General features: G+C 39.2%; 2 protein-coding genes across 2 annotated transcripts; one reads left to right on the forward strand and one right to left on the reverse strand.

Moving 5' to 3' along the window:
* Window positions 1–444: 444 nt before the first annotated feature.
* LOC307035586 (transmembrane protein 120A-A-like) lies at window positions 445–4231 on the reverse strand. The gene is made up of 12 exons (XM_079675110.1): window positions 3603–4231; window positions 3283–3401; window positions 3012–3128; window positions 2820–2879; window positions 2616–2711; window positions 2416–2505; window positions 2148–2213; window positions 1783–1844; window positions 1608–1700; window positions 1372–1436; window positions 1043–1111; window positions 445–788 (listed from the first exon to the last, which is right to left on the reverse strand). The coding sequence occupies exons 1-12, from the start codon at window positions 3663–3665 to the stop codon at window positions 675–677; spliced, it is 1014 nt and encodes a 337-aa protein (XP_079531236.1). The 5' UTR covers window positions 3666–4231; the 3' UTR covers window positions 445–674.
* Window positions 4232–4368: 137 nt separating this feature from the next.
* On the forward strand, window positions 4369–14526 carry gdpd1 (glycerophosphodiester phosphodiesterase domain containing 1). The gene is made up of 11 exons (XM_079675111.1): window positions 4369–4564; window positions 8242–8391; window positions 8891–8933; window positions 9104–9239; window positions 9828–9873; window positions 10432–10553; window positions 10883–10972; window positions 11248–11381; window positions 11588–11647; window positions 11994–12045; window positions 12941–14526. The coding sequence occupies exons 2-11, from the start codon at window positions 8256–8258 to the stop codon at window positions 13097–13099; spliced, it is 978 nt and encodes a 325-aa protein (XP_079531237.1). The 5' UTR covers window positions 4369–4564; window positions 8242–8255; the 3' UTR covers window positions 13100–14526.
* The last annotated feature ends 1386 nt before the right edge of the window (window positions 14527–15912 follow it).

Below are 15912 nucleotides of genomic sequence, written 5' to 3' on the forward strand. Positions count from 1 at the left end.
CACGAACCCCAAAATCAGAATCTGAATAAGGTTTATTGTAGGTTTCCACATTTGCTTTGGTAGACAATACACTGTGCAGGGCTACTTACATTTACAAAATAATTTAAATATTTTTCAAACCACTGCCAGTCAGTTAGTGTTATATTTATCATTGGTGATTTTATTATATATTTGTTTGAGTTGTAGCAGGCGGAGATGGAGCTTATTTTAATTACTTTCAAGACATATTTTGTAAAACACAGGGAGAAGAAAAGGCAAATGAAACCTAATGAGGTAGAATAAGATGTACTTTTTTAAAACCCTCTACGGTAACTCATCTTTAACACGCCCAATTTAAAATGTAAATGAACCATATCTAGGCAGGAAAGAGAACAAAAAGCTGCAATCAAACATATTCAGACACATTTGCACAAGTACAAAGAAGTAATACAAAACTGCTTCACAGAGGGTGGAATAAATGCTTTATTGGTTTGGCTTTTGCTATGAGAGTGATTTGACTACTATGCAAAGTAAAGGACATTGTGGAGCATAATTTACCTTTAATAAGTATTGATAAGACACAACGTATTCGCAGATAATGTTAAAGAAAGCAATAATGACAATGTAAGCTTTACATTCGGAGATCAGCAATTTAGACCGCGTTTGTAGACATGTTTTTCCTATTACAGCATGTATCACAGACTCTTAGTTTTCTGATTCCTGCTCTTGACCTTGTGACGGACCACAGCAACAGTGGTGAAGAAGTTTCCCATGAACAGAATGAGGAAGCAGAGACCACACACCATGACCTGGCATTAAGAGATGAATACATGAGTAAGCACAAAAGATTTAATTCATCATCATTTTTCTTATTTTATGAATGGGGAACAGATGAAGAAGAAGCTCATTTATAGTAGGCAACTTTGACTAAATTATAACATGCCATGTCGATAATAACATAAAATCAGTTCATGCAGTTTAGATGATGGATGAATGCATTGCAAATCTGCTTTTATAAGCACTTATAAAAGCAGGTATAAAGTGAGAATAGGTGAGTACTGACCTGCCATTCTTTACAGTCTGGGAGCCGCGCCACTCGGAAGAGAGAGAGGCTATTGAAGAGCTGCCAGAACTACAAGACAAAACACGAGGACTTCAGGATTTATCTTGTAAAAAGTAAATGAATTGATTTGCAGCTGTACAAACACAGACACGCTAAAGCTTAAGCTGTTATTCAGATAACCATCATCCTAAACATTGTCCCAAATTGTGCCTAAATCTAGAATGACATCAGCATTTTCCATAAGATTTTTTTATCTAGCCATGACAAAGCATAATTTTTTAAGCTTAAACTCAGTTGTGAATCATGTCAGTGTCCAACACTGTACTCACATGACCAAAAAAGAGGAAGGGCAACAGAAACGTCAGCCCTTTCCACATCCAAGATTGAAATCCCTCTGAAAGCAGAAAGCAGAAGAGTTTAAATTGCTAATGCATTTTATTTCCACATCTGTTTATTACAGCAGTGACAATAAGCAGCCCCGGACATGCTTGGGGAACATCAATATTAAAGTATGATATGCTTCGCTGAGTGTATTGTGTCCTTGGCCTGTTACAGTGTCCCTCACCGACGGTCAGATCCATGATGTGTCTTTCTCCCAGAGCTCTTAGCCTATAGAGACATCCGCTCTGATAGTAGCACTGCAGACACTGGACAAAACCTGTAAGTTACAAATGAAATGAGTCAGTCTTTTATTTTATTTATTTTTTATTATAAATGTATTTCAAGTAGGTAGACCTTACTTTGATACAAGGAGTAGGCAAGGAACTGGTTCCTGAATGTCTTGTACAAGTCCCCTTCTGGCCTTGGTGAAAAATAGAAAAACAAGTAATTACGTAGAAAAAAATAACAGCAATACAATGTAAAAAGCGTGGGGGGCATTTTCACAATGTGGTAAATAGGCTGTTTTTTTAAATGTACCTACAAAAGGCATGGTAAGTTTATTTATAACACATTTCAACAACCAGGCAATACGGCTATACATAAAACATCAAAAGCATTTAGACAACGTGTAAATTAATGCAATGGAAACCGAGTATAAAGGTTTTTGCAATACACACAACAAAAGGATGTCCAACATTGAATAAGAAAGGTAAGAAATACTCACCATGTTAGCATTACACCCGAAAAAAAAGCTGAGATGTAGTGGTGAAAAACCCACCAGCCTTTAATTCTGTGATGCAAGATGCATTGTATTACAGTATATATTTTGTTGTTTACATTTTTCTGTTTTACTTGAGTAATTTACTTAATCACTACAAATATGATGAGTTGCTATAATTAAAGTTAAAAGGTCAGAGAGCAGTCAATATGTTTTATTCTTAAAAAATTAGTCATTATTTTTTGAAGATGGTTGTAGGGGTGCTAGGACTCACCTGGAGCCATTGGTGATGAGGATACTTTCCCTGATGGTTAATGTACAATAGTACCAAACCAACACGAAATTGAGGATTGCATCAAGGAATCTAAAGTCGGGGACAACAGACAACGGATTGATTTAGATATGAGGTACATGCATTGTCCGTATAATAAACTCATGGTTACTGACAAGGTAGCAGAACATGCTAATATTTACCTGTAGCTCACAAAGAAATAGCATACAAAGGAGAACAGCAGCAGGATGACTGTAATGTACAGCTTGAAATTCTCGTATTCATCTTTGTAGGCAAATCTGACGAAGATAGGACAAATTCAGACCTCAACATATAATATAACTAATGAAATGTGTCGTGGATTTTGGGAAATAAGGAATCTTTCGGCTTAGAAATGTGTTTCTTACTTTGACTGCTTGCTGAGAAGAGTGACATTCACATTTCCAAGAACCAGACTGAGGTACAATCTGAAATATGAAAATGTATCATATTATTTTTTTAGTGTAAATGTACATTAAGGTAATAAATGCAATTGATATGTTTTTATGAATATCAATCATAGCAATGAGTTCAACTTGTGTTTTAAAAAAGAAATCCACCCGTTTTTATTGGGAAGGAATGCTTCCATTTCAGAGAAAGCATTTGGTCGCGTCTTTATCTTCTCGTTTATTTCGTTCAAGGGCTTTGCATCTTCTTCTGATGGTCCTTTGCTGAATCTGATGGATGATATAAGTGATATATGATTGCCAGGTCTGTTACATTGACACAACACATTTGTGTATGTGTGTGTGTTCGAGCGGTTGTACTTATCTGCATACGTCACCATAAATCTGTGACCATACAGATGTGCTTGTGTGTGTGTAAACTTACCTTTTCACCAGGGAGGATACCTCCTTCAGCCTTCTGCGCTGACTGGAAATGGAGGACGAGCAGTTTTTTTGTAGTTTGGAAACTTCATCCAGTTTTTGTAGGTACATTCTGTGTGTCTCCTGGAAAAGAAGAACATGGGGACATCAATAACCACTCATATTTACATCACAAGGCATTTATCTTTGTTAACGGGATTTTAGAAACATTACTCATGTGGTTTGAGTAACACAACAGGAGGCAAACATATGTAAATCATGATTTAAACGGCGGCTCTGTATGAATAATCTGATACTTTAAATTTATATTTGTAATTTTCTTACCTGAAGTTGCTTATGGTCTTCTTCCAGGCGTTCCCACTCTTCCAGACAGACTTTTAAAGACATTTTGCGGACACTTTTTCTTTCAAACTACACTAAGAGAAAACCCAGACACACTGAACTTATGCTTTGACCACGAAGAAATTCCTTGCACATAACGCTATGTAGAAGTGATTCTCTCCATAGACGGTTTATTGCATAAAGTGAACTTTGACTAGTGCGGATGTGCAATATTTTGTCTTGGACATTGCTCTGTGGAAATTCTCTGGTTATCACATTGTTCGGTTATCACTCACAGTGCTAAAGGTGAAGCGTTATTATTGGCTATACCGTATAAATTGCAAAAACAGGAGGTTCTATATTTATTTTTTTATAAGATTATATTTCAGCATTGTTGTTTGTAACCTAAAGAGGTGCACATTAGCAGCATCTAGTGGATGCAAGGACTAACTGGGTGATAAACTAACTGTTCTCTCTCTCTCAATTTCAATTAAATTACAATTCAATATGCTTTATTGGCATGAATGTCAGGTGAACATTATTGCCAAAGCGATTATTCTCTCTCTGTCTCTCTCTCTCCCAAGAGTCCTTTTTAGTACCAGTTTTCACATCACACCATCTTGACAGCAGTCAAAAAGAGCTCTCATAAATATGTATATATACATATGTTTCTCTTCGTCTCTCCCTCCACGCCTGTTTCAGTGCTGCACTGTTGTTTATTAGTGCTGCTTTTATTCTGAAATATCTGGACGGAGGTTCCAGTTTTGTTGGTACGCGCATGCGTAAACAGCTGACGGTGGCCGGTGAGTGTTGTGTCAGCTGTGAGGTGTAGATGAGACGTCAGTTTATCTAACTACTAAGTCGCGTGCTGCTCATATTCGTGGACATCGATTAGCTCGTACTGGGACTACATAGGTTAGTCTATACGAAGAAAGAACGGACACCAAAACTATTTGATGAAAAAGGTAAGATTTCATACTGTGAGTTATACCAAAGCCCTGCTAAAGTTTGCCTAATATAGCTACTACGTTGTAGTCAGTGAACTGGTTAACGTTATTGTCAGTTAACGGTATTACAATTAAAGGATATATCATGTCATTAATTCATTATGTCATAATCAATTTAATAAATAAATGTAAAGAATGTATCCAATGAAAAAGGTGTTCATCTAGACCGAGTGAGGACACTACCTATTGACTCAACACTCACGGTCAGTTATATTCTTGTTTAAATAGACTTCTCTGTTTCATTTATTCTACTCTGTATAATTGTTCTGTAGTTATTGTCGCTGAAACTGGGCTTTTGAGAGATTTTAAATCTCAGATCTGCTCAACAGAACCTGTTACACAGTTCTCAGTGGGTCACTTGTCTCAACCCTGCATTACAATAGGCAGGAAGACTCTGCTGTCGCCCATCAGCTGAAGAGTTAACTAATTAGAGGGGCGTGGCCCCACAGCTGTGAGAACTCAGCAATCAGGTGTCCATTTTAGGTAGCTGTTTCCTGGAGGTCAGCCAGACAAAGACAATAGAGTCGTGCGGGAGGCAAATCCTACTTTGATTGAGCTAAGTATCTCTAGTATTTTATTTTATTTTATTTTTTAGCCCCTCATGCTATAATCATACGTATTTTCTCCATTCCTGTTCATGTCTCTTCTCGCAATTATCACTGGCCCCGTGTATCTCCTAATCGATATAACCGGCCTGCTCTCGTCTATCCCACATGCTCCACTGAGATCCAACAGCTAGTTTCAGGGGGCCTGTGGAACTGCCAATCAGCTGTTCGTAAGGCTAACTTCATTTCTGGCTACGCTTCCCTGCAGTCTATGGATTTCCTTGCTCTCACTGAGACGTGGATTACACCATCCAACACATCCACCCCAGCAGCTCTCTCCACAGCATATCCCTTCTCCCATACACCCAGACCCACTGGCAGAGGAGGTGGCACTGGTCTCCTGCTCTCTCCCAACTGAAGCTTTTCCCTCTTCAAGCTACCTAACTTCACTCCTTCCACCTTTGAATTCCATGCCGTCACAGTAACCCATCCTATACAATTAACCATTGTTGTTCTCTACTGTCCACCAGGCGCCTTGGGGGACTTCTTGGAGGAATTAGATAATCTCCTCTCACACATCCCTGAAACTGGCCCTCCCGCTGTACTTCTCGGAGACTTGAACCTCCAGACAGGGAAGATAGATGAACTAACATCTCTGTTAATCACCTTTGCTTTCTCAGTGTCTCCATCCCCACCAACTCATAAAGCTGGCAATGTCCTTGATCTCATATTCTCAAGGAACTGCACTACTTCTAACCTCTCTGTAAACCCGCTCCACACATCCGATCACTTCTTCATTTCATTCTCTCTACCCTTTTCCAAACGTAACAGACTAATCTCATCTCATCCTGCACCTGTCCGCCGTAACCTCCGTTCCCTCTCCCCCTCTACCCTTGCCTCATCGGTGCTCTCAGCCCTCCCTTCCTCTGACTCGTTCCAACTTCTGCCTCCAAACTCTGCTGCAGAAACTCTCCTCTCTACTCCCTCATCCTCTCTGGACTCTCTCTGTCCTCTCACATCTCGGCCGGCTCGTCAGTCCCCTCCTGCTCCCTGGCTAAATGACGCACTGCGTGCTAATAGAACCATCCTTCGGGCAGCAGAGCGGAAACGGTGGAAATCCAAACACCATGACGACCTCCTAACCTATCAGGCACTCCTCTTTCTCTGCTTCCATCTCTCAGGCAAAAAGCACTTTCTTTCAAGATAAAATCCAATCTTCCTATTCCAATCCCCAAAAACTATTTTCCATCTTCTCCACCCTCTTGGACCCCCCCAAAGCCCCTTCCCCCTCCTCCCTTCTGTCAAGCGACTTTGTCAACTACTTTGAAAGAAAGGTTGATGATATTCGCTCTTCTTTTTCTGACTCACCTTTACTCACCGCTGGGTCACCAGACCCTCCTTTCACCCACACAATAACCGCTGTCTTTAAACAACTCTCCTGTTATCTCCATCAGAACAACCTTCTGGATCCGCACCAGTCTGGTTTCAAGGCAGGTCACTCAACAGAAACTGCTCTCCTTGCTGTCTCTGAGGAACTGCACACGGCTAAAGCAGTCTCTGTCATCATCCTTTTGGACCTGTCTGCTGCATTCGACACGGTGAACCATCGGATCCTGCGTTGCACTCTCCAAAAACTTGGAGTTTCAGGCACTGCACTTTCCCTCCTCAGCTCATACCTCAAAGACCGTACCTACAGAGTAACTTGGAGAGGGTCCAAGTCCGACCCTTGTCAATTAACTACAGGGGTCCCTCAGGGCTCTGTTCTTGGTCCCCTCCTCTTCTCCTTGTACACAAACTTGCTCGGGTCTGTCATTAGCCCGCATGGTTTTTCATACCACTGCTACGCTGATGACACCCAACTAATTCTGTCCTTTCCCCGCTCAGAGACCCAGGTCGCACGCATCTCTGCTTGTCTAGCTGACATCGCTCAGTGGATGTCTGCTCATCACCTCAAGCTCAGCCTTGACAAGCCTGAACTGCTTTTCCTTCCGGGAAAAGATTGTCCCACTCTTGACCTATCAATCAACATCGGCACCTCTGTTGTTTCCCCGACTCAGACTGCAAGGAATCTGGGTGTGATCCTAGATAACAAACTTTCCTTCACTGCAAACATCGCTGCCACAACCCGCTGCTGCAGATACACACTTTACAACATCAGGAGGATACGTCCCCACCTGACCCAGAAAGCAACGCAGGTTCTGGTCCAGGCTCTCGTCATCTCCATGTTCACACACCACACTTTTCGCAGCACACGTACTTACCTTATTATACATCCATGGACCAGAGATGTAGTTCATAGAGTGGCGAAGTCCCTCCCCTTCCGGTGGATCTCCATGGGACCTTATTTCAGAAAAATCATGTATTGAAGTCAATGGAGAGAGAAAGATTATCTTTTGATTCCGTTTGAATTGTGCAACGAATTACACATATGATGTTTGACAATAAAAAAAAAAAAATTGCAAGTCAAAAAAAAAAAAATGTGTCGTAAAACTGTGAAGTAACAATTTTTTTTGTGTGAAACGCTCAATGAACTATAACTCTGGTCTTGCATACGTCACCAACACCAAGGTGGCCGTCACGTTGGCACATTTAACTTCTTTCTTTCAGAATGAAGTCAAAAGTATTAAGAGCTAAAAATCACTACAAGTCTGGGCATGTTGAGAGCTGTACATACACAAAGGGGAGTTAGTCGGTTCCATTAGAGCCAGCATGCGGGACCGACTATACAAGGTTTCAGTGAGTAACGTTAATGTATTTGGGATAATGTATTTGTATCTGGGATTTGTAGTCTTTCTAGTTGCGTATTTTTCATAGTCTTATATTTCAACAGTTTTACGACAAACTGTGACTTTACATGGAAATGATTTTTTAAGATTCACAAACATCATATGTGTAATTCGTGGCACAATTCAAACGGGATCGAAAGATACGTTCTCTCTCTCCATTGACTTCAATACATAATTTTTCCGAAATAAGGTCCCATGGACCGGAAGTAGATGGGCGTGACTTCGCCACTCTATAGGGATGTTGTTTATTGAATCATTGAACATGCCACTCAAAGTCAATAGGATTGTGTTGTTTGTTTTGCAGCGTGCTGACAGGAGATGTGTGCTGCTGTGTATGTCCTGTCGACGGTAACGGGCTATGTGCTCACCTCTGCCCTGCTGATGAAATGCCCAAATCTTTTGCACCGTAGGAAACGAGAGCCTTTTCTCAGCAAACACATTTCCCATCGAGGAGGTGAGTCTGTGATGAACACTATAAGTATCTTTTACTAAAAACTCCTGACGAATAAAAAGGTTGCAAAAAGATTCCATGACAAATTATCCACAGATCCTCACAAAATGTGCAAATTAATAGATGGCGTACGAATACTTCAGGAAATGATTTTGTTTACAAAGATGAGTGTAATTTCGATCTTGAGCCTCATGATCATGACTTGGGCCTATGCCTGTCAATTGTATAACTTCTCTCGTCTGAGTGCAGTATATCATAAAAAGTTTTTACTAGTACACAGTAAAACTATGTCCAAAGTTCATTGTTTGGCTACTTTCCCAACCTATGCTTATGCTGTTGCCAGTTTGTTTTAAGATGTTTGGGTTATGTATGTATTACTCTGCTTTCATAAGACAGTATTTTTGTGTATGGTAGGCAGAAGGCATATTCTAATTGTGGGTGAGCAAATGTAAAGAGTCAAGACAACAATAGACCATGCTTAGTATTTACTTTTTCATTGCAGGTGCGGGTGAAAACCTGGAAAACACGATGGCAGCTTTCAAGCAGTGAGTAGAAACAAAAGTCACTTTGACAAAGCTCTTTTTGACTTTTGACCTGTTGACTTTTTCATATGATTGTGGGCCGTTTGTGTCATCTGCGATTAGGAATTGAGCTGCTTGAATTGTATGTGATAAAAGTCAATATAGTTTTTAAGTGTGTGTGTTTGTCCATGCAGCGCTGTAGATCTTGGCACAGACATGCTGGAGTTGGACTGCCACCTGACCAAAGATGAACAGGTAGTGGTGTCACATGACGCCAGCTTGCTGAGGGCCTCTGGCATCAACGCCCACATCTCAGACATGACCTACGCTGTGAGTTACTGCTCTATAATAGCATCGCTTTCCTTCACAGAAGAAAATCTTAATGATAATTGAATTGAATAATGGACATTTTGGAAAAAAGTTGAAAATGTTAATAGTAGCATTTGTCTATGATCTATCTATGAGCTCCTTTTAACATGTACCATACAGAAGAGGCCATGAGGCCCACACATATTTAAGGATTTTGTCTTCTATCGGATGAAATTGAAATTGCTGTATTAAGACACAATGATTACACATAAAAACATAATTCTGACATACATTTTTTTTGACATTATTCAAGGAATATATTTAAAAAACATACCAACTTTAGTACACAAAGTGTACGCCAAAAGACACTCGTACTCTATCAATTTTCTTTTTAAATGTGTGTAACTGAAGGTTCACAGTCTCTCTGCTCTTCGGCCTTGTTGGACAGATTTGGGCTTTTTACATTAATCTTGCTTTGACGTGTCCTTGCCTTCCTTCCTATTTTTTATATTGACATTCATCTGAACGCAATCAGTCACATCCATCACGCCCCCCTGTCTATAGGGTATATTTCTTGTTTGTTCATCACTGACTGTGTGCTCTTTGCAGGAGCTCCCTCCGTACCTCTGCAAGCTTGGTGTGACTTTTCAGAGAGGTGAGCATTACAAACTGATGGCTGGTGTAATTAATACAGAGTTATCCCTGCCTACATAAAGAGGAATATCAGCAACTTCTGTCATTACTTTGTTACTCAGAGTTGTGCAGTCTGTTCTCATCCACTGTTCCTAGTTATACCTAAGAGAAGATATTTACTATAATTTGCATATAACATAATGTAGTGGCAGTAAATGCATGGCCACCTGGACACAGTGCTTACTGTATTTTTCCCAAAACAACATCTACTCCTAAACCTATCCAAGTTGTTGTTTGGCCGAAACAGCTTCTGCACTAATAAATAATAACCAACATTTGTTTTACAAGACATCATGCTAACTGGTGTATTAGGATACGTTGATGTGTCCATGTAACCAAATATAAGTATATTGTGTTTATCCCCTGCAGAAGCATTTATAATTAAAGTTCATTTGACTTTTTACAGATAATGCAGATTGATTTTTACGCGTTACACTGTGTACACATTTGCCAATATGTAGCCGCAGTCTGGAGTATAATCTGAGGCAGATTGTGTTTTTGACTTGTCCTTGTCTGGCAGAGTTTTTCTGCGAGGGGGGAGAGGACAAACGCATCCCTCTACTCAAGGACGTTTTTGAAGCATTTCCCCATACCCCTGTCAACATAGACATCAAGGTCAACGACGACAGGCTCATCAAGAAGGTCTGTGTGTGATAAGAATCTAACCTTCCTATAAAACAACTTTAGTTTTTTTCTCTCTTTTTTTTGTTTGTCAATTTCCCATGCTATTTTTCATCTAACTGAATGAGCTATTTACAGATTTTATGTTGTCATTTTTGTCCTTAAAATTGAATCAGTAGTTTCCTCATTGTACATACAAAAGTGACTATAAACAGGCTGATTATAACACTTACTTCAAAGACTATGCGCCTTAAAAGTACATTATGGGTTGGCAACAAAACCTTTCTTCATCCTGTTTCACACCTGTCTGCTATGTGTTTCTGTAGCTACAACTTTTCTGATTCTTGCAGGTCTCTGAGATGGTTGTTAACTACGACAGAGAGAATCTGACGGTCTGGGGCAACACTAGCAACAAGATTGTAAATAAATGCTACACAGAGGTACATTTACATGAGATATAAAGTGTACATTACCCTCAGTGTAGTCAATTAATGGAATAGATCTCCTTTAAAAAAATAAACACTATTATTTGTATCTACTGTATTAGGCCGTATATTGGCATGGATAAGAGAGAATGAAATCTACACTTTACAATACAAGAAAAATACTAAATCTGCTGTAAACTGTAGATCTCTGTATTTGATATTATATCAACCAGTAGTGACTGAATTAAGGGATTGAACGTGAATTCTGGTTGTGTGTTTGTGCTTTGCAGAACCCGCGTATCCCAGTGTTGTTCAGCCTATTCAGAGTATTGCAGCTGTTAGGCCTCTTCTACACCGGCCTCCTGCCTTTTGTTCCCCTCAAGGAGCAGTTTCTGGAGATCCCCATGCCTTCTATTATTACCAAGTAGGTATACACACACATAAAAACAAGCTATTTCAGCTTTTGGCTGTATTTGACCTAAAATAACCCGTAACGCAAAGCGCATCAATCAGATATAAAAATGTATTACCACTGCTGCATTTGAAACATTTAGTTTTTTTCTTGATTCTGACTGTGGCAAGTACATCAGAGTGTTTAACTTTCTGACACTTTTTTATGTGATTTTGCAGAATAAAGGGTCCCGACAGATTAACGAGGAGTCAGAGATTAATTGCCTGGCTTGCAGACACGTAAGTCTCTCATTTGTCCCATCATTTGAAATCCATCTGTCTTCTCAATTCTATCGTCAGTTACAAAATCTTTGGGTATTTGTAACACACTACATTAAATCTGTAAATTTGTGTATCTTCACTTTTTCATAATGTATCATTGTATTTATTTCTCCCTCGTTGAACAGTATAGTTGGGATCTTTTAGAAATGCTGTTACGGGGACACTGGGAAGAATTATGACGCCTCATTACACAATAATAAACATACATTACTGTGACCATGATTAATGCAAGACATTTACAACTGCAAAACGAAACCTATCTTTAGCTTTGCTATATTTGCAGTTTCTATTTTTTCTCTTGCAGTTTGCTGATGAGAAAGACCCTGTTTCAGCATCTTACTGCCAGGGGAATACAGGTAAAACCACTGCTACGTAGCTTCTCTAGTAGTTCTTATAAAAGAAAAACCTCTGCACACAAATTATTGAATTTTTAGTCACCTATTATGCAAAATCCACATATTTTATACATCAACATGTGTCCCCTCTGTGTAAAGAGATTCTGAAAGTTTCAGGAAAAAATATGATCTCTTTTTGTCCTGATCCATTTATATAAAAACCTGTCTGAAAATGAGCTTATCAGATTTTGGCCACTTTATGATGTCATAACAATATTTTGCTGCAGAACCCCCCCCCCCCCCCCGAATCTCCTCCTAGAGCACCGTTGTGTTATTTCTAACCAGATATCTCTTAGAGGGGCGTGGGGAGGGGCTCCTTATTTTCATCTAAAGTAACAGACAGAGAATCAGCCCTTTTGAAACAGGGCTGAAACAGAGGGGATTATGGGATGCTACAATGATCTGTTTGGTATTTGGAGCCAAACACTTCAGAGACATATTTTGTATATATCTGAGACCTATAATATGTTGATGAAAAACAGTATAATAGGAGACCTTTTGAAGGAGGCTGTGTATCCAGTGTTTACATACAATGTCAAGAGCAACCAGGGACATTGACAGGATTCTGCCAAGATTCAGTCACTTTCCCTGTATTGTTTTTACTTCCAGGAATGATTACAAATCTTTCCATAGCATAAAAAGAGCCTGTCTGCATTCTGAGAGCTGCTTGTTGTTGCAGTGGTATGCTTAGAGTTGAGAGCAGTTACTGGGAAACGTCTCTGGTTTCTACAAGTTCAAAAATAGAATTGAGTGGCCACTAACAAAGCCGATAGAGCACAGAAGCATTCGTTGTCCTTGTGTGACTCCCTTCACTGTAAGGTGTGTGTGTCTGTTTAACTCCGGCCTGTGGTTTCAGGTGTACATTTGGGTGCTGAATGACGAGGAGGACTTCCAGAGGGCATTTGACTTGGGAGCCACAGGAGTTATGACAGATTTTCCCACCAGGCTTAAAGAATTCCTGGACCTGAATGGCATTTCTAAGCCCCCGGTGACCTGCCCCCTCATATGTGATTAACCTACAATCTGAGTCCTTGCTAACCAGCCCCCTCCTCAGTGTTTCGCAGTCAGGCTCTGCATACTGCACTGATCTGAGGAACCAGCTGTTGTACTGGTGACACAAACTTTTAATTTCAATCATATAAAACAATTAATATTATCTACCTAGAGTTTTGTTCTTTGCATATTTGGTGCAATTTACAAACAACACAATCTAAAGTTTATTTTAAATGGGACAAAATGTACATCAAACTTCAGTTTTTGCAACTCTTATCACCCTTGAATTTCATAACAAACAATTTTATGCGTTACTAATGTCAAGATATAATTTCGCCTTTTTCCAGTCTTTCAAGTAAATGACAGTTTGCAGTAATATTTAATGTTAATTTACCAGCAGCTTTAGAATGTTTTTAGGCACAATGTATTTCTCCATGTTCCTATCAGACTGTTGATTACATGCAATATCCAAATTGTAAGTATTTGTTAGATAATTTTTATATGTGACCTGATGCAATAAAAAATGTGCTACTAGTCAAATAAAGACAATGGTGCAGTATGACTACTGAGTTGGGTCATGCCGCTGACCCTTATTTAAAATCCAAAGGCACAATCATTTTATCAGCGGACTGCTCTTTAAATAAAACTTTATATGTTGTTTTTTGTAATTGTGTTGTGTTTTAAGTGTAGTTCTGTAGTCTCCAGATTTTTCTCTGACCCATATTTGCACAAAACCGATTATCTCTTTTTGTAAGTTTAATTAATGAGGATTGCCTTTTTCACCTGTGTTATTAAGATCGTAAACAGAATTGAACTTAATATATACATTTTTTATGTATGGGCTTTAAAGCATATTGTAAATATGGTAGATGTGATAAGTGTTGATTGATTTTTCTTTTTACACATAACATTTTTAATTTATTTAAGACAGCAGCTATTTACTGTGTGTGTGTCACAGTCAGAAAATCAAAGATGATTTGGGATTATTATAGCATTTAAGATTTCTAGTCCAAATGTGTGACCTCAGAGAGTGACGATCACTAAAGAATGTGGTTTTGGTTGAAAGTGCTGTATATTGTTCTGTATTTAAAGTAAAAACATTATTGCTGCTTTATTTACTATATTGTTGGGTATTTTATGAGTGCTGTCTGAGTGGTGGAAGTGAAATCTGCACAGTGGTTTGTCTGATAGGAAAGATGTGTGATCTACCAATCAACAGATCTTACATTAATGAATATTTTTAATATATTTCTCCTGTGCTGTACTGAGGGAACATTTGTTGTGCATGCCTAAATGATTATTTGTTCATCTGCGTTGTGTTTGATTGTGTTTGTGGGACCTGGCTGCTTATCAAAATGCCTTATTCCATATGCCATTTGATTTAAAAAGTGATTATTGAACATGTACATTTCTATCATGGTCAATAAAAACCAAAAATGATGTCATAAACTGAGTGATGTGTGTAGTACAGGGCTTCTCAAACTCCGGACCAGGGTCCGGATCCGGACCAAACTGCAAATCAATCCGGACCGAACGCTGTGTACCATTATTAAAAAAATAATAATTTAAAATTAGAAAAAAAAGAAAAAAAAAAAAGTAGACCTATCATGCTATATTGGAAAAATATATTGTAGGGCCATACCTATACAAAACATGTCTGTAAAGTTTTGTGCTTAAAATACCAAACAGATCACCCATTGTAGCCATGCCTCATACTGCTCATCATACCCCTCTTTTGCAGCCCTGTTAGAGAAACGCGGATTTTGGGTCCTTAGCTTGAAAAAAAAAGGGAGGAGGAGGCGGAGCTAATGCCTGATCAGAATTCTACCGGAGATAAAGTTAAATTCTGCTGTGATAAAAAGCCATCCTGTTCTAAACCACATGAAAGATTATTTCTGAAACAGTATGGAGCTCAAATGCTTTTTCTCTTGCGTGGTTTATCACAAGGTAAGTTCCTTTTTTTATTTCCTGCTTTTTAAACACATGTGCTCTCCAGTACAGGTTAGCTCTGAGTGTTAGCGAGGCTTGCTAATGTAAACAAAGACGAGATTACGTCCAAAACACGTCAGGCATTGTTTCTGATAGCAACTCTCTGTGGGTCCGCCGCCGATTTGACTTCAGATCGGCAGCAAATCTGTATCCGCTCGTTGTACCCCTGTTTTTAAAGGATTTGGGTACGGAGGAAAAGAGAGGGTTTTATTTTCTGTTGCTGCCTGAGTTCCCCGACGCACCGGGGACACATATTTATACGATAACGATAATACTTTATTGGTCAGATCAAGTCTGAAATTTGACTTGCGTCACAGCAGCTCCATGTCCAACATCAACAGACAAGTATCCAGACACAAACAACAAACATTTAACATAACAGCACAATCAGTTATGTATAAAAGACATCACAAAGTGCGTTGTGAGAATGAACGTGCATATATATTTACTTGTGTGCGCGAGTGTGACACGCATTGCAGACCGCAAGTTAACCGCAAGTTTACCTTGACTTTCTAATGCCATTTTTGCCGAGGTTCAAGGCATTGGCTACAGACAAACAGTGCCATTTCTCCCACTAGTTCAAGCCATAATACTGTATGTATGTATTGAATGTGTGTGTGTATACAGGGGCGCCGTTTACCGACAGGCAAGTGCTTGGACCAGAAGGGGGCCCCCAAATAAAGTAGATTAATCCAATCCAACTTTATTTATATAGCACTTTAAAACCTCCAGACCAAAGTGCTGTACAGAGAGATACATAAAATATAAAACCACACAGCTCAGCTCACAAAACATTCAATAAATAAATAAATTTAAAATAAAAGATACAAACACAAAACAAACCAG

Source organism: Notothenia rossii (assembly GCF_949606895.1).
Source record: "Notothenia rossii genome assembly, chromosome: 4".
Taxonomy (NCBI): domain Eukaryota; kingdom Metazoa; phylum Chordata; class Actinopteri; order Perciformes; family Nototheniidae; genus Notothenia; species Notothenia rossii.

What these genes read in the sequence shown, in the direction of transcription:
- gdpd1 (XM_079675111.1), top strand. Translation starts at nt 8,256, where the DNA reads ATGTGTGCTGCTGTGTATGTCCTGTCGACGGTAACGGGCTATGTGCTC. An exon ending in TGGTGTGACTTTTCAGAGAG is followed by an intron (nt 9,874 to 10,431) that starts GTGAGCATTACA and finishes CTTGTCTGGCAG; the next exon opens with AGTTTTTCTGCGAGGGGGGA. An exon ending in TTACTGCCAGGGGAATACAG is followed by an intron (nt 12,046 to 12,940) that starts GTAAAACCACTG and finishes CTGTGGTTTCAG; the next exon opens with GTGTACATTTGGGTGCTGAA.
- LOC307035586 (XM_079675110.1), bottom strand. Translation starts at nt 3,665, where the DNA reads ATGTCTTTAAAAGTCTGTCTGGAAGAGTGGGAACGCCTGGAAGAAGAC. An exon ending in TATTTCTTTGTGAGCTACAG is followed by an intron (nt 2,506 to 2,615) that starts GTAAATATTAGC and finishes CCCCGACTTTAG; the next exon opens with ATTCCTTGATGCAATCCTCA. An exon ending in CTCATCACCAATGGCTCCAG is followed by an intron (nt 2,214 to 2,415) that starts GTGAGTCCTAGC and finishes CTTGCATCACAG; the next exon opens with AATTAAAGGCTGGTGGGTTT.